General features: G+C 41.5%; 1 protein-coding gene across 1 annotated transcript in view; it reads right to left on the minus strand.

The window, feature by feature from the left end:
* The window catches only part of TM9SF2 (transmembrane 9 superfamily member 2), a 64388-nt gene that overhangs the window by 37149 nt on the left and 4488 nt on the right, over positions 1 to 22751 (minus strand). The window contains exons 2-3 of the mRNA XM_053563075.1: positions 4576 to 4643; positions 3191 to 3284 (exon numbers count right to left, since the gene is read on the minus strand). Coding sequence (XP_053419050.1) covers positions 3191 to 3284; positions 4576 to 4643 — 162 coding nt within the window. The remainder of the gene's footprint in view (positions 1 to 3190; positions 3285 to 4575; positions 4644 to 22751) is intronic.

Below are 22751 nucleotides of genomic sequence, written 5' to 3' on the forward strand. Positions count from 1 at the left end.
CATTACAAAAGCCCCCAACTGGTCTCCTGGCTTCTCTCTTGCACTTGCATGTGCGAGGGCAGCCAGTGATCCTGATAAATCTAAGCAGACTGAAAACCCTCCATGTTAACAGTCTCACTCAGACATAAAGACCAAAGTCTTTACAGTGGCCTTTGAGTCACTCCAGTCCACTCATTTCCCTACCCTTCTACCTTGCTCACCTGCTTGAGCTGCACACCTCGGAACCCTGGCACCTGCCGCTCTCTTGGGCTAGAACATATCCCCCAAATGTGACATTCTCAGTGAGATTTTTAAGTTTAAATTTTTAAATTCACCTTCTCAGCAAGCCTATTTAAAATTATAAATTCCCATCCACTTCCTCAGACTTGTTTTCAATAGTTCTTTCATTAGCAACTCAACACCCTATAGTGCATCATTTTGTCTCCTTCTCCCCAACAGCATAGAAGATCCGCAAGAGAAGAGATTTCTGTCTTGTTCACTGCTGTTTCTCACCATAATGCTGACACATAAATGGTATTCAACTAATGTGTTAACCAAGCGAATGAATGAGTGTGAGTGTTAGACTGAGATGGGATTCTGTGACCCTATAAGACATGGCTCCCGCTTCATCTAACACGCACGTCTTGCACTGCTGTTTCCCTGACCTCCATGGATGTCATGTATAAAAAAATGGGAAAGTGGATCTGGGGTTTTATTTTGTTGCTGGTTGTTACCATTGTTTTTTCTGCAGATCCAAAATCAGATAAAAATCTTTGAAAATAAAGGTTGTAAGAATCAACAGACTTTGATTCTTCATTTATGTCTGACTTGGAAGAAAATGTGATCTGTCAACCCCATGTTTCTATTTACCTATACCTTGGCCTGGAATTTGTTTCATCACAATTTCCTAATTCTAAAAAACTCTGTGAGACTCAAGAGAAGAGGTGGTAGGTGCCCACCTCTCTCCATTTTAAAGCATTCCTTCTGTTCGTCTATTTTACCTCCTAGAACAAAAAATTCAATCTGAAAAGCACTACCCCCAAAGAGAGGAATTCTGCATCATCAAAGCACTATCTTTATATATAAACAGAATGTACCTGAGTGACACCCTACTAAGTTATCTGCTGTTAAAGTCTGCAGCAAAAGGACAACACCTTTCCAGTGGGTTTTAACATTTTGCTGGCTTTCCCTGTTTCCTGCTAGGGACTCTTGCTGTCCTCCAAGTTCACTGACAGTTACTGATATTCTTCCTGCCCATCATTTCTTAAGGCCAAGGCATAAGTAAACACAAAGATGGGGCTGAGAGACCACTGGAGTATCTAAGCTAATTGCAGAATTTAGTAAGTAGGCCAGAAAACCATCCAATGCTATAAAAAGAATTCAGTAACTTCAAAGTAATCTTCTAAAATATCACAACATGGAGATATTTCATGATGGACACGCCAGCCCTGCTCAGTGCTACTCAAGTCCATATACTTGACATGAGTAGGAACTCATGAAGGAGCAAGTTCCTTCTTCCTCCAGTGATATCAGGCCTTAGAATCTGTTGTCTATGAAAAACTTTTAAAGTTACTGGCACTTGTAGGGTAGAAAATTTCAGAACAGAATACTTGAAGAGGTACTTGTGGTTAGAAGCTATAAACCTGTAGTGGATGAAACTTGTACAATGATGCGTCTTTTCTGGCAGGGCTTAATTGCGTAGGCCCACATGCTAAAGGAGAGAGAGGGCTGGTAGGACTGACCTAGGCTTGGGGAGTTGCTGGACAGGGAGATGGGGGTGCTTAGTGAGAAAGCAGGGAAGGTGGCTGAGCCTGGAGAAGGACGTGTAGCCAGGAGAGGCAGCGTCAGGCTGGGGAATAAAACCTGAAGTCAGGTTACAACCACTGGAATGAACATTTTTGGACAGATGCCTGTGACAGAGAGCCAAAGGAAAACTGCAGAGTGTAGAATAATATGTTAAAACATAAATAAGTAAATCTAATGTGGTTATATAAGCTTATAGGTAGATGAACTTTTTCAGGAAAGATTAATGAGAAACTGAAGTGGAACTGGGGGAAGAGACTTCATTTTATATCATTCTATACCATTTAACTTTTTATATGGTGATACATTATTATCATAAACTAATTTTTCCAAAAGAGAAAGACCATTGATTTTTTTTTTTTTTTTTAGACAGAGCCTCAAGCTGTCTCCCTGGGTAGAGTGCCGTGGCATCACAGCTCACAACAACCTCCAACTCCTGAGCTCCAACAATTCTCCTGCCTCCGCCTCCCAAGTAGCTGGGGGATGGTGCCTGTGGCTGAAAGGAGTAGGGTGCCGGCCCCATATGCCAGAGGTGGCAGGTTCAAACCCAACCTCAGCCAAAAACTCCAAGTAGCTGGGACCACAGGCGCCTGCCACAACACCCCGGCTTTTTTTTTTTTTTTTTTGGCTGCAGCCCTCATTGTTGTTTGGCAGGCCTGGGCTGGATTCGAACCCACCAGCTCAGGTATATGTGGTGGGCACCTTAGCCACTGAGCCACAGGGGCCAAGCCAAGACCATTGATCTTTGTATAGTAGGAGAGCAGATATAAAATAGGGGATTATATGTGGAAGGATAATAGGCTTAAAAGATAATAGACTTAAAAGGTAAAATAATTCTGGGAGATGATGAAGTACATATATTGAAAAGAATACCTTACATTGTGCTTAGTTAGGTTTAACTGGTGTCCTAAAAATGTATCAAAGATGCTCCAAATATACTTTCAATGATCAAAATAGAAAGGTTAGCTTCCCAAAAACCCAATGGGGGAGCCCAGGCAGTATTACATTTGCTAACAGAGGAAATCTACAGATATTGCTCAAAAGGAGGAGCGTAAAGAGACACAGAGCCACTGGGGTAACTCTCCACGCCTGGAGGCTGAGTTCCAGGTCCCTCTGTTAGGTGGGTAGAGGGTCTGAGTATTTTCCTGTAGGCCACCACCTTATGGGTTATAACACTAGTTGTATGAACGTTCATTAAGACAGACTTATCAATGACATATTATGAGGTGAGGATCCTTTTAAACTGTGATTTCAAGAAATTATTCCCAGAGGCAAAATAGAAATGAATTCTTAGCTATGAGGGCTGAGTCATCTCAAGCTTTACTCAACAAACAAACAAACAAAAAAACCAACACAACCCCCCATCACACCGTAACTAAATAATTTTTATATAACACTAAATACAAACCTTATATGGTGAAGGTTCAATTCTTTCTCCGAATAATACCTGACCAAGATTTTCAGATGGGCGTTTACCTTCTGATGCTTGGCAAAAATCAAATCTGGGGGGAAAGTATTGAAGTTTTTAAATATAAGAGAAAAAATGAAATATCAAATGCCTAGCCAAACTTGAGTAGATTAGGTACTGATTATTCTAGCAGCTCTGGTAGATAAGAACTACATTCATACTGCAAGTCCTATGCCCTCCAAGTCCATCTCCCCAAAACAAAAAAACACCCCAAAATTATGTCTTAAAATACTTTGTCTTCTAAATATTTTTATTAAAATATAAACTATAGAATATTTTATACTGACACATATTTTATTTTTTGTTCATTCCAATGATAAAATTATTTACATTCTTATTTTTAAAGCTTATTTTGCATAACTTACCTCCTTTTGTCATAAACTTCTAATCCAAATATTTAATGAAAAATGACATTTTAGGATTATGTGTCAAGTTTAGCTGGGATTACACCTCATCTTGTTGCACCTACCAACATATCCCAATATGCAAAGCATGACTAGACAGAGCTGCAGAGAACAGGGACTTCTGGAGAAGCCACGTTCAAGTCACCTGCAAGATTCTATGTTGAAATTCTCTTGTATTACTAACTTTAATAAAGTTCTGTTTAAACAATTTCAGCTTTGCCATAGAAAATTAAAGAGCAATTCTGTGTTTACCCTAGAATGCTATGGGGAACATCTATGACCAGAACAGTAATGGCAACAAATTAGTGCGATTCCTAAGGAAGATGTATCTCGGGTGATTGAAAAACTGGGTCTGCGGAAGCCCCCAAATAACAATTCTCCATCTACTGGATAATAACAGATCCACTGAATTTTCCTAAGAGAATTCATGAAGATTTAAATAGAGATATTTAACAACAACAACAAAAATAAACTAGACTACATTGGTTTAAAATAAAAATGTATAAATGTGATAATATCCATCAGAATATTCAGAGAAAAAAAAAGTAGAGTAAATGTCAAAGTAGTCATTCCCAGGGACTCATAATATGGGACAAAAATTTTGTTTAAACATGTGTGGGTTATTTATAATTCAAAATTTTTAAGAAAATAAAATGGCTTTTTGTCTAGTCAGATAAAAAAGGAAATCCATTGTTTCAGTTGGTGCTTCTTTTGTATTATTACAAAGCAACATAAACTGAAGATTACATTTAATCCCACCTTGAAGTAAAAAGTCTACCTTAAAAAATGTTTCAGGTCCTCTACATTTTAAAAATGCATATAAATTTGTTAGTAACTGTGAGAAAACAAAGTTCTAAATGTACGAAATTCTAATAAGTAACATAAAATTTTATCAAAAAAAAAAAAAAGCTGAAAACTTACGCTGTATATTCATAAGGCAGAACAGATTCCACTGAGTCGAGCCTGTTCACGAATAGTTCTATTTCAGCCTAAAAATGAGAAAATACAGAATTAGACTATAAACAACTAGACACAAAGACTTGAGTCATGCTTAGAACTGAAAAAGAATGTTATTTGTGAAATCTTTATAATATCCAGCCTACTTTAAAATCTTTTTATAAATCCATTCACTGAGATTTATATGCATTTAAAATATATCAAAATAGGTTCTTGAAGTTGATCTGCATGGAATGAAGCATCCTTTGGAGGGAACCCAGTTGGGGCTTAGAAAGCTTGGAAGAGGCATTGCTACCTTGCGCTATCCTTTTAACGAGCACCTGTTGTAACCCAAAATGTCCCATCAGTGCCCTACCGCTATTAGGCTCAGTACCAGGAGCCACTTCCCCTTCCAGACCACTGTTCTAACAATTCTGGACCATCCTCCATGGACCATATGCAAGCAACGAAGCCACCTGGCAGCCAGGCTCCCAGAACATATACGTGAACCTGCTGTTGGTCATAGAGAAGATGGGCAGAGAGAGCCGGCCCACCTGTGCTGGCAGCAAGAATGCTGTGGGGCACCCAAAGAAAGATTTTCTCCATGCCCGGCCCTAGTCCAGGAGCGCCTGGCAGAGACAGAGTAGAATGCTCACGGGTAGCAGACAGAACTCCAGTGTCTGGACCTTCCCTGGACACTGCAGAGCACCTGCTTCTCCCTGGCCTCCATCTGGAGTTGCACTAAGCCTCCTGAGCTTCCTGGGTCCTTTGGTGGGTACCTTCCAGGAACCAGAGGACAGTTTTCACTCTGGCCAGCAGGCAGCACTAACTGTCCCCAAGATTAGCAGCAAGGTCACTGCAAGTCCCACCCATGATCTGACGACAGTGTCAATCCGACTGGGACTTTCTCCTTTCTGTGTCTCCCCCCACCAGCCCTTCCCCACCACTTCTCACCACTTTGTCCCAGGCCTCTTTCTCTCCTGTGCAGGGTTTCAGAAGCGCCCTGCTTTGTCTCCTGGGTCACAGCAACTTTTTTTCAGTGTGTCTTTTGCTAAATATGACCTTTTTATATAAATAAAAGATGATTTGGAGTTGTTCTCTTAAAAAAAAAAATCAAAAAAAAATCAAAATTCAGAGTTGTAAAATGGCTCCAATATTTTTTAAACACTATTTAAGTTCTAAATTTTCTAAAAATTTAAATAAAATATTTTAACTAAAAGCACTCATCACGTCAATATAGATGTTTTTAAAAATCTGGTTTCCGAATTGCATTATTTCATTCTGCAGTACAAAAATGTTTTTTTAACATTCTCATAACAATCAAGAAATTCTGCTAAGTTGGTTAGAATTTTTAAATCATCTATACTAGAAATACCATTCCATGTACGTGTATACTCTTAAGCAGACAGGGGATAGACAATGACCATACCATCTAAATCTGGAGATCTGCTTTCATCAACTTGAGAATACTGAATTACAAAGTATTAACAGTAAAGAAGTTCACAATGTTCAGATCAAGTTCAACAATGGGGAAGGGGAGGAAAGCTGTATCAACTTGCTAGAAAATATAGGCAAATTTAAAGCTAAACCTTCCTACTGAAGCTTCCAAAATTTCTCCTGAGGTTGCTCCAGTCCCACAGGACCCAAAACCCTTACCCACCCTCTCAAAATGAACTCACTTTCCTACTAAAGCTTCCAAAATTTCTCCCAAGGGTTGCTCAAGTCCCATAGGATCTATAACCCTACCCACCTCTCAAAATGAGCTCACTGCTCTTCATCACAGAATTCACAGCTGAAGAAGCCAGCATGTCAATTGTGCCCTGAAGTACTTCTGGTGCTAATCAAAAAAACGATTAGGAGCTACTTAGCTGGGACCAGTATTTTTACAGAGTTGGACCCCTACTTTGGACTTTCATCATGAGGCTTGCTGGATGGATGTTACCACATTTGCTGTTTTGATCTCACTTACTGATGCTGTCAGTAATCCCCTACACTTGCTAACAGCCCCCAAAGCAAGAGGAGATGATAAAACAAATAGTGTACTACCCTGAGAAAGCAGGCCAGCACGGTAGGCTGGAATACAGACTCAGGCCAGGTGGCCTGGGTTCAAATTCCAGTGCTACCGTCACTTACTAACTGTGTGACTCGGGTCAAATTATTTAACATGTCACCTTCCTTATGGGTGTTTCAGTTACCTTATCTGCAAAGCAGGATAATACACAGGGAAAATGGGTAATTGTAGCTAAATGTACCTTTATTTATAAAATGTTCATTACAAATTTTTTTTTTTTTTACAGAGACAGTCTCACTTTACCGCCTTCAGTAGAGTGCCATGACGTCACAGGACTCACAGCAACCTCCAGCTCTTGGGCTTCCGCGATTCTCCTGCCTCAGCCTCCTGAGCAGCTGGGATTACAGGTGCCCGCCACAACGCCCGGCTATTTTTTTGTTGCAGTTCAGCCGGGGCTGGGTTTGAACCCGCCACCCCCGGTATATGGGGCCGGCGCCCTACTCACTGAGCCATAGGCACCACCCGCAAAATTTTACAAAATATTCTCTACATGTTGGCCACCTTTTTCTACAAGCACATGACATCTCTGTTCCCACTCATGGTAAACATGTTCCACAATATCTGTTGTTGTCATTTTTCCTGTGCATGGAGACTTTCGGAACACCCTGTAGTATTTCTCTCATAGAGACTTGACGATTAAATGAGTTACTATTTAGAAAATACTTCAAACTGTATCTAACACATGTAATACTATGCTGTTAAAATGAAACCCAGTACATTTAATAATATTCAGAAAAAGGAAGTACACATCCACTAAAACGTTCGCCGCTAGTCAAGACATACCCAAAAGCCAAGGCATCGGCCTTTGCATACAGTACTGAAAACACTATCAGGTGCAGCCCCTAGAAATCTACTCACTTGAGAGAAATGATGACTCACTTGAGTGGATTGCCTAAGCTCAGGAGTTCAAGACCAGCCTGAGCAAGAGTGAGACCCCCAACCCCCATCTCTACTAAAAATAGAAAAACTTAGGCAAGTAACTTGAGCCCAAGTTTGAAGTTGCTGTGAGCTATAATGCTACTGCACTCTACCCAGGGTGACAGAGAAGAAAAAAAAGAAATATATATATATGTACGTATGTATATATGACTGTTGTGAAGGCCAAATTCCCAAATGAGGGCTTACTCTGCCAAAACTGACAAATTTGAAGGGGTCAACATTGCTATGAAGATACCTGAGCAGTGAATCCAGTTCACATCTCTAGATTTCTTTCCAGGAAGGAATGCAGCTATTGTATTTTACACGACTTTCTAAAATTTTGAGTTTCAGACTCTGTACAGCTACACTGTCATCACATAAGCTAAGTCCCTTTTGCTCTAATTAAGTACATTCCTTCTCACTCTCAATCTTGCTCCGCACAGTAATTAAGAACCAGGACTTGAAAGCCGGGATGCCTGGGTTTACATCCCGACTCTGACCTTACTGTGTGGCTGCAGCCCAGGTTCATCACTTCCTTATGCCTCAGTTTTCTCATCTACAAAACGGATGTAATAACGATCACTGCTTCAAGAGGTTTTTGAGGACATTCGAGAGCAGCGCCTGCCACAAAGTACTGTCAGCGTTTACTATTCTGCAGCAATGTCCAACAGAACCTTGAGAAGGATGGAAATGCTTTTTATCTACACTGTCAAATATGGTAGCCACTAGCTACGTGTGGCTACTAGGTACTTAGAATGTGGTTAGTGCAGAGGAAGAACTGAGTTTTAAATTTTATTTCAGTCTAATTAAGCTTAGTAACAGGTGGCCAATGACTTCTGTATTAGACAGCACAATAACAGAAAGAGCAGCAACAGAACAGAGAGCAAGGTGCTTGGGCCCACTTACGGCCATGCTTTAGTAACAGACGTGCGTTCTGAAAAACGCGTCCTTAGGTGATTCTGTCACTAAACTGACATGACAAACTGAAGCGACACACATCTACCTGGCACAGCCTACTAAGGTGGATGGTACAGCCTACGGGCAGCGTGTGACTGTGTGGGACACTGCAGGTGACTGTGACACAGTGCTGAGTCTTGTGAATCTGAACATATCAAAACACTGAAAAGGCACAGTGAAAATACAGCATGAAAGACAAAAAACGGTACACCTGCATTGGCCACTTACCATGAATGGAGCTTGCAGGACTAGAAGTTGCTCTGGGTGGGTCCCTAGGACATTGCTACACCACGACAGACTTTATAAATGCTGTATACTTAGGCTGTGCTAAATTTATTTAAAACATAAGGTAATTGCCCTATGATGTTTTTATGGCTACAATATCACTAGATAATAACAAATAGGACCACTACTCTGTGGCTGATCTAAACATCATTATGCAGCACATGACTGTATATGTTATTTCTTCCTATTAAATATATTTAACATTTTTACTCTACTAACTACAATCTCTTTTTTTTTTTTTTTTAATTGAGACAGAGTCTCACTTTCTTGCCCTCAGCAGAATGCCATGGTGTCACAGCTCACAGCAACTTCAAACTCTTGGGGTCAAGCGATCCTCTTGCCTCAGCCTCCCGAGTAGCTGAGACTACAGGCGCCCACCACCACACCTGGCTATTTTTAAGCACGGGGTTTCGCTCTGGCTCAGGCTGGTCTCAAACCTGTGAGCTCAGGCAATCCACCTACCTCAGCCTCCCAAGTGCTAGGATTATAGGTGGTACCCAACCCCACAATCTTTTCTTTTCCTGGAAAAATTAGTTTTTTTATGACTCCATCCTACAAAACAGTAAACTTTTTCTGTAGAGGGCCAGAAGAAATATTTCAGGCTTTGCAGGGTCTCTTCCAATATAGTGTGAAAGCCACAGCCAGTATGTAAAGGAATGAGTGTAGCTTTAGCCCAATAATACTGTATTTATAGGCAATGAATTTTTTTTTTTTTTTTTTGCAGTTTTTGGCCAGGGCCAGTTTGAACCTGCCACCTCTGGTATATGGGGCTGGTGCCCTACTCCTTGAGCCACAGGCGCCACGTGAAATTTTATTTTCATGTAATTTTCACTCATTACTAAATATTATTCTTGGTGGATTTCCTTCCAGTTGGAAATCTCACCCCACCTGTACCCAGGTGGAATAAAGCCATTTTAATTGCACAAATAGGACCTCCGTTTTCCTTCTGTCTCGCACTTTGGAATAATCTTTCATCTTTGGCTCCATAACCTTTCATTTGGTGCCGAACACTGGATGGGGAGAAGCCCCTTTCGGGGGCTGAAGTATACCCCATGGGACCCAGCGAGATGAAAGAAAAAGGGAAAGTTCTCCAACCCTGCCCAAACTTCATCCATTGAATGGTGAAGTGAACGTTCATCTAAACTTCTTTTCTAAACTTTTTAAACTTCTCTTCCCATCCTCTACTCCTTTTTTTTTATTTTAGAGACAGGGTCTCACTTTGTTGCCCTCAGTAGAGCGCTGTGGCATCACAGCTCATAGCAACCTCCAGCTCTTGGGCTTAGGTGATTCTCTTGCCTCAGCCTCCTGAGTAGCTGGGACTATAGGTGCCCGCCACAACGCCCAGCTATTTTTTTTGTTGCAGTTTGGCCGGCACTGGGTTCGAACCCGCCACCCTTGGTATATGGGGTCAGCACCCTACTCACTGAGCCACAGATGCCGCCTTTTTTTATTGAGACAGAGTCTCACTTTGTCACCCTCCATAGAGTGCCGTGGAGTCACAGCAACCTCAAACTCTTGGACTTAAGCGATTCTTTTGCCTCAGCCTCCCAAGTAGCTGGGACTATAGGTGCCCACCACAATGCCCAGCTATCTTTTGTTTGCAGTTGTCATTGTTGTTTAGCAGGCCTGGGCCAGGCTAGAACCCACCAGCCTCAGTGTATGCAGATGGCATTCTACCCACTGAGCTATGGGCACCAAGCCCCTTCCTCTACTCTTAACTTCCTCTTTCCCTCTCCCTCCACCTCTGGGTCTCTTACTTCTGGATGGTTTCACACGTGGCCTCGCTTCCCTGATCTCAGCCCCTTCCCAGTGAGCCAGGCTCACCCATCTGTCCAGTGCCTCATGTTTGGGGACGCCTTCTTGTAGGCTGGACTCCGGCTACATACCCCAGCTTCATTTTTTCCAGCTGGTTTCACACATGGAGGTCTTGCTTCCCTGATCTTGGTCCCGGCCACCCCCGCAAGCCAGGCTCATCTGTCTGTCCAGTGCCTCATGTTTGGGCATGCCCTCTTGCAGGCCTGGGCTCCACTGGTTCCCCAGTCTCACTCCTCTGGTGCCCTCCTGTGGGCCCAGACCCCTCTGGCTGGTTAAGATCACGTGCAGAGGCCAGGCCCTCTTTTGACCAAAGTCATATGTGGAGGGTCCGGGCAATCTCCCCATGCCAGCCTCAATGAGCCAGGCTGGTCCATTGCCCTACTGTGGGCTGGACCATTTTCAGTAGTTCTCTGAGCCAAGCTGACCTACCTGTCCAGTGCTCTCCCAGAGGCCTGTGGATCGCCATTTTTTCTGTCTGGTCTGACTTTCTTCTTCCTCCTCCTACCTTCTCCTTTTCACTTCCTTTCCTATCACCAGTTTTTGATATGGGTACCGCTCAGTCACAGATTCCTCCTTGCTCACCTCTAAGCTGCCTTTTACCTCCAGTCACACATTCCCTCTTCTTTACCTCCAAACTGCCTTTGACTAATCTCAAGCCTCTAAAGCTCTATCTTGACCTCAAACCAAAACATCTTGCTTTTTTCTGTACTACTGCTTGGCCTACACACAAGGTTGACAGCAGCTTGCAGTGCCCTCAACATGGCACCTTTGATCTCTCAATTCTTAGGATCTCAATAATTACTGTCAAAAATTAGGCAAAAGGTGGGAGACCCCTTAAATCCAGGCATTTCTCACACTCTGAAACATTCCTTCTCTGTGTTCGTCCTGTGAACCGTCTCAGATTCCCCTGGCGCAGATAACCCCAGCTTCTCCTGAGACCCTTCTACGGCCCCTACTCCTCCTCTCCACCCCCCTCCTACAATTCCTCCATTCTCCTGAGGTATCCCACAGTCTCTCTGTGTGGGATACTTCTCTTCTGTCTATAACCTCCCATCAGCCATGCATTCTCATTGCCCTCTACCCCCACATCCATTTCCCTCCCTTACACAACACTCCATCCCACCCCTCTCCACCCACCCTCTGCCGCAGTGGTAGAAAAGGAAAAAAAAAAAAAGGCAGAATTTCCCACAGGGCCTTCAGACCTCCCAGCAAGATCTCATTGATCTGGTCTTCAAGGTGTGGCAGTGTCTCTCAGAGCTCCAGTACTGGCTTTTGCCATTAAGCAAAACTCAGCTACTTCTTAAAACTCCACAAGGCATTAAAAAATCCCCAAATCTTCCTCAGGATCGTGCTTTACGTGCAGCAAACTAGGCTTCTGTACAAAGTAGGCGCCCCAAATCCAAGTCCAATCCCCCAAACCGTGTGCAGCCCACAGAGGTCTGGTTACCTGGGTCTTTCTGAAGATCTGGTGCAGACACTCTCAGAACGTGGCTGAAATTCCCTCCTGAGCCTAACTGCAAAAGATGGACAACTCCCGGAAAATCAGAATGCCTCTTGGACACCATCCTGGAAAACTGAACTTCAGGTATTTTTGCTTATAGAAGGAAAGCTCATCTCTTCTCTTTTCTAACCAACACGGAAGCAACTTCATCCATGCTGCCACCCTGTAAAAATCCTCTAAAAATAGGCAGAGATCTTGGTAACAGGTATTAGATGCTTTTCAGGGTTACTGGTGACCCTGGCAACTCCAACTGGTTCTCACCTTTCACTGTCCATCTTCCTCTTTGGTTATTATATGATAAGGTCACTAATTATGATTTTTCCTCATTCTCAGTTTTGAACCAGTAACCCTCCACCTCATGTCTTGATTTATTAACCAGTCACCCTAAAACAACTCCTCATATCCTTGCCTTACTGGATACCAACCAGCTCACACTGAAAAAGCCAGAGTTCCTGTAAAGGCCGCTCCTTTACCCCATTCCCCTCCCCCTCCCACTCTCTTTACAGGCAGACCATACAGCCCCTCCCTCAACAGGAAGTCATCAATGAGATACCACGCCCATCATCCTGCCTCCTTATAACAGACAAAAAAGACTAGATGCTGGAGCCAAACCCAGCCCAAATAGGGTGGACGCACCTAAAAGAATTAATCCCCTACCCTCTCCCACTGGATGTCCTACCTGGGAAAGGTAAATGGGCCAACCCCCAACCTTACAATAGATGTCCAACTCAGGAAAGGAAATGTTCCAACCCCTACCTTCCTGACCTTTAAAACCCCTATTTGCCATTACCCACATGTGGATTTCTTCCCGATTGGAAATCTTACCCCACCTGCACCCAGGTGGAATAAAGCCATTTTAATTGCACAAATAAATAAATAAATCCTCCAGCTCTTGGGCTTAGGTGATTCTCTTGCCTCAGCCTCCCCAGTAGCTATAAGCGCCTGCCACAACGCCCAGCTTATTCTTGACTTTTTTCCCCAACCACTTACCAATTAAAAACAATTCTTAGTTCAAGGGCCCTACAAAGGGCTACACACGATTCCCAGCCCCTCCTTGAGTGCCATTTCCTAGGTTATTTGTCAAAAGTTATTAAAATTCCAATCTCTAAGGGCCCAACACAAAGTACAAGTTCAAGCAAGGTTCAAGAGTCTAAGGCCATGTCAAAATTTTAATATATTCAAGGGCATATAAATTTAGAGTAAAAGTTTCTTCCATTTCTACCCAATTGCTGAGGCAAGAGTTTTTGCTTAGCTTATGCTATCCTCTCTGAAGCTTCACAGTACATCTTTTGGACCTAGAATTTGAAGACTGAAGGAAAACCCTACTCTCATTTTGTGAGTCTTAATCTTTTGAAACTGTCCATCTCTTGGATCATGCCAAGTGCTTGTTGCAGGACCTTGCCCTATTCCCACTTCTTTGTTTTTCTTTTGTTTTGTTCTGTTTTGTTTTTGAGACTCACTTTGTCCCCATGGGTAGAGTACCATGGTGTCATAGCTCATAGCAACCTCAAACTCTTAGGCTCAAGTAATTCTCTTGCCTCGGTCTCCCAAGTAGCCAGAACTACAGGCACTCACCACAACGCCCTGCTATTTTTTTTTAATTGATTATTTATTTATGTATTTAGTGTGTGTGTGTGTGTGTGTGGTTTTTGGCCAGGGCTGGGTTTGAACCCACCACCTCCAGCATATGGGATCGGTGCCCTACCACTTTGAGCCACAGGTGCCGCCCCGCCCTGCTATTTTTAGAGACAGGGGTCTTGCTCTGGCTCAGAGCAGTTTCAAACTTCTGAGCTCAAGCAATCCACCCATTTCAACCTCCCAGAGCGTTAGGATTACAGGCATGAACCACCTCAGCCATCCATAAGCATAAATTCTTGAAGAATACTCTACACTTATTTCCTATGTTCTGCAACTGATAGCTTGCAAGGGTGTCCAATCTGTGGCCCGTGGGCTACGTGCAGATTATGTGAGGATTTTTTGCTTATCTATGGGGGCAGATGCCACAAAAATCATGCATAGGCCCCTGTTTTCCCCTTGCTTATCAGCTTTCATTAGTATTTGTGTATTTTATGTGTGGCCCTAGACAACTCTTTTTCCAATATGACACAGAAAGTCAAAAGGTTGGACACCCCTCCTAGATCTCATCATCTCAAAAACACAGTTCTTTTAAATTTATATTATGTTACATAAAGAGATTTATACTACTGGCAAATTAAAACATTTTGTGTGCATTCTCTTGGCTAAAGTTAAAACCTCAAGCATTCCTGGAAGTCAGCCGCTGTTAACCACTCCCCACAGCTTTACCTCCAACCTACTCAGCCTTAAGCTGACCCAAACCACTTCCTTTAAATTCCGATTTAGGTTTCTTAAAAACAATCTTGTCAAAACCTTAAAAATCAAATTCACTGGCTCCCTCTAAAACTACAGTAAGTCTTCGAATAACTCTAGAAGCCAGGAATACTTCTCTTCCAGAAACCATTAGTCTTTTGTTTATATAACTTAATGTCACTTAAACCAATTTTTACCCTATTTATTCCACTGTAGTCTATTCCTTCCCAATTTTCTTATTTGCGGTTTATTAATTTTTATCCATTTTACATTGGACATTTCCTCTAACATCAAATCTCTATTAACTATCAACCTTTCTTGATCTGATGAAGCAGCTTCAAATTCCTCTCCTAATAATAAAGGTGTTAACGATGCCACTTAACAGGCATTTGTTTTATCCTTGCTTTGTAGTTTATAAAAATGTCTATAATTATCAAGGGTTGTCCACAAATTTTTCCAAAATAGCATAATCCGGGTGACGCCTGTGGCTCAAATGGGTAGGGCACTGGCCCCATAAGCCAGAGGTGGCGGGTTCAAACCCAGCCCCGGCCAAAAACTGCAAAAAAAAAAAAAAAAGAAAGAAAAACAAAACAGCATAATCCCAAAACAATACTACTTAAAATCTTTTTTTTTTTTTTTTTAGAGACAGAGACTTACTTTATCACCCTTGGTAGAGTGCTATGGCATCACAGCTCACAGCAACCTCCAACTCCTGCGTTTAGGCAATTCTCTTGCCTCAGCCTCCTGAGTAGCTGGGACTACAGGTGCCTGCCACAACACCCGGCTATTTTTTTGTTGCAGTTTGGCCGGGGCTGAGTTTGAACCCACCACCCTTGGTATATGGGGCTAGGACCCTACTCACTGAGCCACAGGTGCTGCCCTACTAATCTTTTTTTGTTGTTGTTGTTTTAAGACAGAGTCTCACTTTGTCACCCTTGGTAGAGTGCCATGGCATCGTAGCACACAGCAACCTCATCTCTTGGGCTCAAGTAATCCTCTTGCCTCAGCCTCCCAAGTAGCTGGGACTGCAAGTGCCTGCCACAACGCCCAGCTATTTTTAGAAATGGGGTCTTGATCTTGTTCAGGCTGGTCTCAAACCCCTGAGCTCAGGCAATCCGCCCAGAGTGCTAGGACTACAGGTGTGACCCATTGCATCCAGCTATATCAGTATTTTTAAAGGTCACTAAAATAGTAACCCTTCTGAGCCACTGTTTATGCTTCGCTACTATTCTCAGCTCAAGTACTGGTCTAGGGTAAGGAAACATAAAATTACCAAGCACAATTCTAAGAGCTCTGACAAAGAAACAAGTTTTATAAAAACTGGATAGCAGAAACAAAAGAAAGTGAATAAACTCAACTGTCGCTACCACAGCTTCTTTCTGCTGCTTTCATTCCTCCAGTTTTCCTCCTTCTTGTCTCTTCTGACACTTCTGTGCACCTTCATAGGAAGGCTGGTCTATCAGACATCGCCACTCTTAGGAGACCTATTTCTGTTCAGTGCAATATAAGCATACTCTGATTATTCCGTTCATTGTGGCTATTTTTGTAGCACTTTCATTTATTCTTCCTTTTTTAAATTGTTAAGAAACTGAAAACTTAAGAATTTTTATCTCACTTAAAACATGTTAACAAATATGAAGTAAATCAGAGACACCTTTAACATGGAACAGAACCATTTACAATACATTTATAAATACACTGTATTTGTAGTAACTCTAAATAATGACCCTCACAGCAAGACAAGGAAATTTCAAAAGTATTATAAGGATGAAACCCTCCTAATAATAGCAGTAGAATAAATGTTAAAAATTGGAAAAGGAAATGAGACTCCTGGGAAGTTTATGTATAATAGTTTAATAAAGGACTTCAAGGTGAACCACGTGAAAGCATGCCACAGATATCATGACATCCATCCCTGAAACACTTAAATACACACACAGATACAACCAATATGTAAAGATGTAAACAACTGTTGACTCTCAGTGGTCTAGGTGAGCAAATGGTAATCACTACACTATTCTTTCAACTTGTTTTATTTTGGTAATTGTCACAATTAAAACTTGAAAAAAGAGTTGAAAGTAGACCTAAGTCTTATTGTGAAACAAAAGCCAAATGGAAAAAGATAAAGAATAAGGAATAAAGATAAAAAAGTAAGATAAATTTAGGGCAGAAAGATAAGTCAGAAATAGGAATGATGAGCTCAAAAGTTAATTCACTAAATAGGGCAAAACAGTAGAATTTGTAATAAATGTGAAACTCAAAGAACATTCACAACAAATCCTGAAGAAAGTCACTCAGCCAACACATATGTTTGATATCCACTATGTCCTATACTAGACATTGTTGGTGAAAACATAACACAAATCTGTGAACAGTTAGCCTTCAAAGAAATTATAGTTGAGGCTGAGTGTGGTGGCTCACACCTATGACAGCAGCACTCTGGGAAGTGGGGGCATGAAGGTCACTTGAGCTCAGGAGTTCAAGACCAGCCTGAACAAGAGCGCTACCCTGTCTCTACTAAAAATAGAAAAATTAGCCACCCATAGTGGTGTGCACTTGCAGGTCCAGCTGCTCACGTGAGCCCAGCAGTTTGAGGATGTAGGAAGCAACGACGATGCCACTGCACTCTAGATGGGGCAACAGAGCGAGACTCTGTCTCAAAAAAAAAAAAAAAAAAAAGAATAGCCGGGCGTTGTGGCGGGCGCCTGTAGTCCCAGCTACTTGGGAGGCTGAGGCAGGAGAATCGCCTAAGCCAAGGAGTTGGAGGTTGCTGTGAGCTGTGTGATGCCACGGCACTCTACCCAGGGCAATAAAGTGAAACTCTGTCTCTACAAAAAAAAAAAAAAAAAAAGAAGTTATAATTGAAATGGAGAGATTCAAGATTATAAAAGAAAAAAGTGACAGAAATATTTGTATGTTCTTGGAATCTCTACGGGATTTAGTTTTCTCATCAGTGAAACAGTTATGTGCTGTAAGAGAAAAATATTTGATTTATTTAGCGTCATTTTCTACTCTAAACATCACTACTCCCCATTCAAAAGTTAATCAAGTCCCCTTCATTCTGGAAATTTGTCTTAAATAGAGATAGTACACTCTAAATTATCACAGACATGACAAGAAAGAGCCTCAAAGACTACTTACTTCACAATCCCACTTTCAAACTCTTCCCAACTTACATTATAAAATGAAAAGTTTTAAAAACATTAGGCATATTAAAGAAGTTACTGAATCCTAAATCATTTAGACAAAGTAAAACTGATTATAATCTCGCACTAAAACATTTTTTTGTGGTGTAAAATAAAATCCTAAGCTTCTCAACTGATTGAATGGATCCTATCTTGACCAAGAGGATCCCAGAGAAACCTGAAAAACCATGTTCCTGGCTCAGGAGGTCAGACATGCCTCATTATACTTCTACCCTTCTGCAGTTCAGACACAACTGACCAGCGTTAGCATTAAAATAGAGATCATAAAACTCACAGAACAGATTTTTTGTGGCATTAAGTTACCAAAATATAAACAAGACTTAGGTCATGCCGACCAGCATACACTACACTTAAAGAATAAACTATGTTCTACCTACCACAGGATTTTTTCTCAAGCAGCCAAATAAACACTGGCCTTGCAAAAAACCATATTAAAACAATCATGGTTGACCACCAAAAGCTGGCTAACTAATGCTCCCTGTTTCACATGCCATAAATACAGCCTTGATTGGTTGAGAGACTGATTTTAGTAACTTTCTCCTGACAAGGTGACCACCAACCATGTACTCGTTCCGACCAGTTTACTGAGGTTGAGCACTGGAGTGCCTTCTTTTTGACTAACAGTAATATATTTCAATGTTAAGTCTCCACCCTAAAGTGAACACAGGGTGCATGAAACATGCATGGTTGTTTAATATGCACGTAATAGGAACCCCTTCTCCCATACAGCTCCTCCTGCAACCTGTTCAATATGTGTATGTGACCAACTGGCTCAGCTTCAACTCTTGTCTAACATCCCCCCCACCCCCACTCCAAAGCACCTGCTGCTGACCTTCACTGGAGGCTATTCTTCCCAGCAGGCCAGAATGGCCCGCTTGCAGGCTGTAATACTTAGTAAGAAATAAAGCTTCCTTTCCAAACCTATTTGTGATTTTTAAGTTAACAATAGAAATGGTTTTGTTAGGGCCAGGTGCAGTGGCTCATGCCTGTAATCCTGCACTATGGGAGGCCAGCGGAAAGATCACTTAAGCTCAGGAGTCCAGAGACCAGCCTGAGCAAGAGAGACCCACCATCTCTACTAAAAATAGAAAAAAATTGCCAGGTGTTGGGGTGTACACCTGTATTCCCAGCTACTTAGGAGGTTGATCTTGAACCCAGGAGTCTGAGGTTGCTGAGCTAGGCTGAAGCCATGGCACTCTAGCCTGGGCAACAGAATGAGACTCTGTCTCAAAAAAATAAGTTAAAAAAAAAAAAAGAGAGAGAGAGAAATGGTTTTCTTTAACTTAAGAGTTCTGTGGTCTCCCTTCTAAGCCCTTCACAAATGTATAATTTTATACTTTTTTTCCCCAAACAAAAGGTGTCAGATATTTATTACTGAACCAACTTCTTAGCACAGAGCATAGAAACAAAGAAAAAAATCACTTTCCCAGTGAAATCTGACTGTCCAGATAGCAGTGACATTTTCAGCTTGATACACTACGATGACAGTGACCTCGATATAGCATAAGTTTGTCAGCTACCTCGCGAACAATCCCTTAACAATTCCTTATAGACCCAGCCTGGTTCTTCTCTAATGTCTCCTCTTCAAGACTTGTACCTGATTTTATTACCAGTTTTCATTTGAATCCACTGCAGAATGGGATGATTTTGCCTTTGTTTCTTGGCCAGAAATCATTTGATTCTGAAAGTCTTGTGAGAAGACACGGTGAGCAAAGGAGTCAACTGCACATACTATGATGGTGGAGAAAAGGAGAGGGATGTATAATTTTATTTCTAATCCTAATTTGCCCTGATCCCAGCTGTGGTCCCAATTATAGTCCATTTTATTGCTTTAAGGAACACAGGCCACAGATGGCATTTCCCCTCATTTCCCAGTTCCTTTGTTTCTGCTTTCATTCTACCTTTTCCAGCTGCCATCATATCTGTTCCACCCTACACCTGCAATTAGATTTCCAAGAAAGAAAGAGATCTCCCTGAAGAAGTGTGACTCTGTACAGTCACAACAGAGTTTGCAATACAGAAGCACAGCCATGGAAAAGGAAAGCCATGGGAGCTCCACCTGCTTAACAGTAGAGAAGTCCACAGTGGGAAATTCTGAAGAAAGGAAATCTTAACTTAGACACAATAAAAAGTCTAAGATGATGCTCGTGAGCTCTGAATTATCTGAACAGCAATGCCCACAAGTTGATCTCCCAGATAACCAGAGTTCTTTCCCCACAGCCCTGAAAAACAAAATCTCAATTTTAGATGGTATCAAAGAAATCTACCTACTTAAAAATTAATTACATAAAAACAGAATTTTTTGTTGATCGCTACGTTAACTGTGGAGTCCAAGGTTATGTGCAGTCAGGGTTCCCTTGGGGGAGGACAGAGAAGCAGAACACTCAGAGGAGTGCTCACCCTAAGGTGGAGAAAAGCCACAGTCGGCTGTTTACTACCCTGTTTTCCCCAAAATAAGACATCCTCTGAAAATAAGACCTACTTACAGTAAAGATAAGACGTCCCTGAGAATAAGACCTAGCGCATCGTTGGGAGAACACCTTAAAATAAGACACTGTCTTATTTTCGGGGAAACAGGGTAGCTTATGCTTGAGACAGTAAATCTCACCGAGCTTCCATTTCCCTATCTAAAACTCACATGGTTGCTATGCAGTTTGTACTCGGCACACACAAAACACACAAATTGTAGTCTTTATCATCACTATCAGTAAAGGGTAAGAACTAGGTTTGAAAGAATAAGAGGAAAAAAAATCACAAATTTCCTCCGAAGCCTTTCATCAATACCTATTCTAAGAGCAACAGAGAACGACCTTGTTGAGCACATAAAAAGCAGCTACACTTAACTAAAAAACTTGAGAGACCATGGTAACAGAAACCGCAGGGAAGAACAGAAAGAAGCAGAAGTCTGGGGAGTGGGTTCTAAAGCACAGAGCACAGACCCTCAGTCCTGGCGGCACTTACTAAGTCTGTGCTGTGGGCATGTCTGTGATTTGTTTCAAATGTTCAAGTTTACACTTTTGGAAGGGAATTCCCTTTGTAAGGGGTCAAAGGCAGGACACTATTTTATTTATATTGATCTTTCTTCCTTTCCTAATTCTAGTTCTCCGGTCCTCTATAATGAGAAACAGTATAGGTTTTAAATAATTTTGATCAAAAGGCAAACTCAATCAGTTTCACAGCAAGAATGTCCACTTATCATAGTCAAAGTGATTGTTTCCAATGCCAGATTTCAGATTTGAAACAGTATCAGTTAACAACTACACACTGATTAATTCCTAAAAGCTAAGAATGCTATGAGGAAGTGAAACTAAATGTCAGTAAACAGTCATCACTTATATCAATAAGTACATATAAATTATATTTTGTCTTTAAATACTTCAAAATCTTCAAACTACTTCCATGTTAAATTGAAACACGCACACACACACACATCCATTCTGTGCCATACACAGCAATATTCAGGGTTATTTTTTTTTAATCTGACTCATTCCACATTTATAGGCAACTGTTCCCAAAATAACAAACACAATTTATAAACCTTCTAAAAATAACTACCAAAAAAGGAAAATTAATAGTCTGACTCTAAGTTTCCCTTCTGTGAAAAGTTGTTAAAACCATACCTCAGCAGCTAGGGCGCCAACTACATACACCAGAGCTGGCGAGTTGGAACCCAACCCGAGCCTGCCAAATAACAATGACAATTACACAAAAAAATAGCTGGGCACTGTGGTGGGCACCTGTAGTTCCCGCTACTTGGGAGGCTGAGGCAAGCGAATTGCTTAAGCCCAAGAGCTTTAGGTTGCTGTGAATTGTGATGCCACAACAGTCTACTGAAGGCGACATAGTGAGACTCAGTCTCAAACAAAAGTTGTTAAAACTAACTTATTTAAATATTCTTTTTTTAACCACTAGGGGGTATATTTGGTCATTTTTCCATATAACACAGGAAAGAAAACCTTTTTAAAAAAAATTTTTTTGCAGCTTTTTTTTGGGGTGGGGGGCTGGGGCTGGGTTTGAACCCGCCATATGGGGCTGGTACCCTATTCCTTTGAGCTACGGGCACCACCTGGAAAGAAAATCTTAATCGCTCATTTAAAAGCAAGATCTAAACGTCAAACAGTAAAAAGGTGGCAGAAATTAAACTATTTTCAGTTCTTAGATCTGAATTCATGTTGACAAGCCAATAATTATTGTTAAATAATTAAACAGTTAAATAGTCAGCTAAAAGCAGCAGAGGTGAACTACTAATTCTCAGCTCTTAGCCATCACTCAGCACACTTACAACTTCATCTAAAGATAAAAGTTATATAGCAGCTAACTGAAATAGTCAAACCCTTTACAAACTCAATTAGAACTACATGTTTTACACCAAAAAATCTATTCATTTATAAGCAGGACTTTATTCTACTTATTGCAGACACATACCATTCCTTGATTTTGAGAAAGTAAAGTACAGGCTCAGTGCCTGTAGCTCAAGTGGCTAAGGCGCCAGCCACATATACCAGAGCTGGTGGGTTTGAATCCAGCCTGGGCCTTTCAAACAACAATGATAACTACAACCAAAAAATAGCTGGGCATTCTGGCGGGCACCTGTAGTCCCAGTTACTTGGGAGGCTGAGGCAAGAGAATTGCTTAAGCCCAGGAGTTGGAGGTTGCTATGAGCTGTGATGTCACAGCACTCTACCCAGGGTAACAGCTTGAGGCTCTGTCTCAAAAAAAAAAAAGAAAGAAAGAAAGTAAAGTACATTCTACAGGCAGTGTAATTCTTTATTAGTATGGTTTTAAAACCTAACCAAACAAGCCAAATAAAAAAGAAAAAGACACAGAAACCTCAATAGCAATGAAAAGTAATGCATTTAAAAATATTTTGGTACCTAAAAAATGTTTTAGGTTTTAGCTATTAAATTCATAGTTAAAATATTGTAGAGACACAAGGAATCATTTAGCTGTGGGTATTGTAAATCAAACCTCTTTCTTGGGCATTAAACAGAACTATAAAATGCACCTGTGGCTCAGTGAGTAGGGCGCCGGCCCCATATGCCGAGGGTGGCGGGTTCAAACCCAGCCCCAGCCAAACTGC

The sequence above is a fragment of the Nycticebus coucang genome, chromosome 15, assembly GCF_027406575.1.
Source record: "Nycticebus coucang isolate mNycCou1 chromosome 15, mNycCou1.pri, whole genome shotgun sequence".
Taxonomy (NCBI): domain Eukaryota; kingdom Metazoa; phylum Chordata; class Mammalia; order Primates; family Lorisidae; genus Nycticebus; species Nycticebus coucang.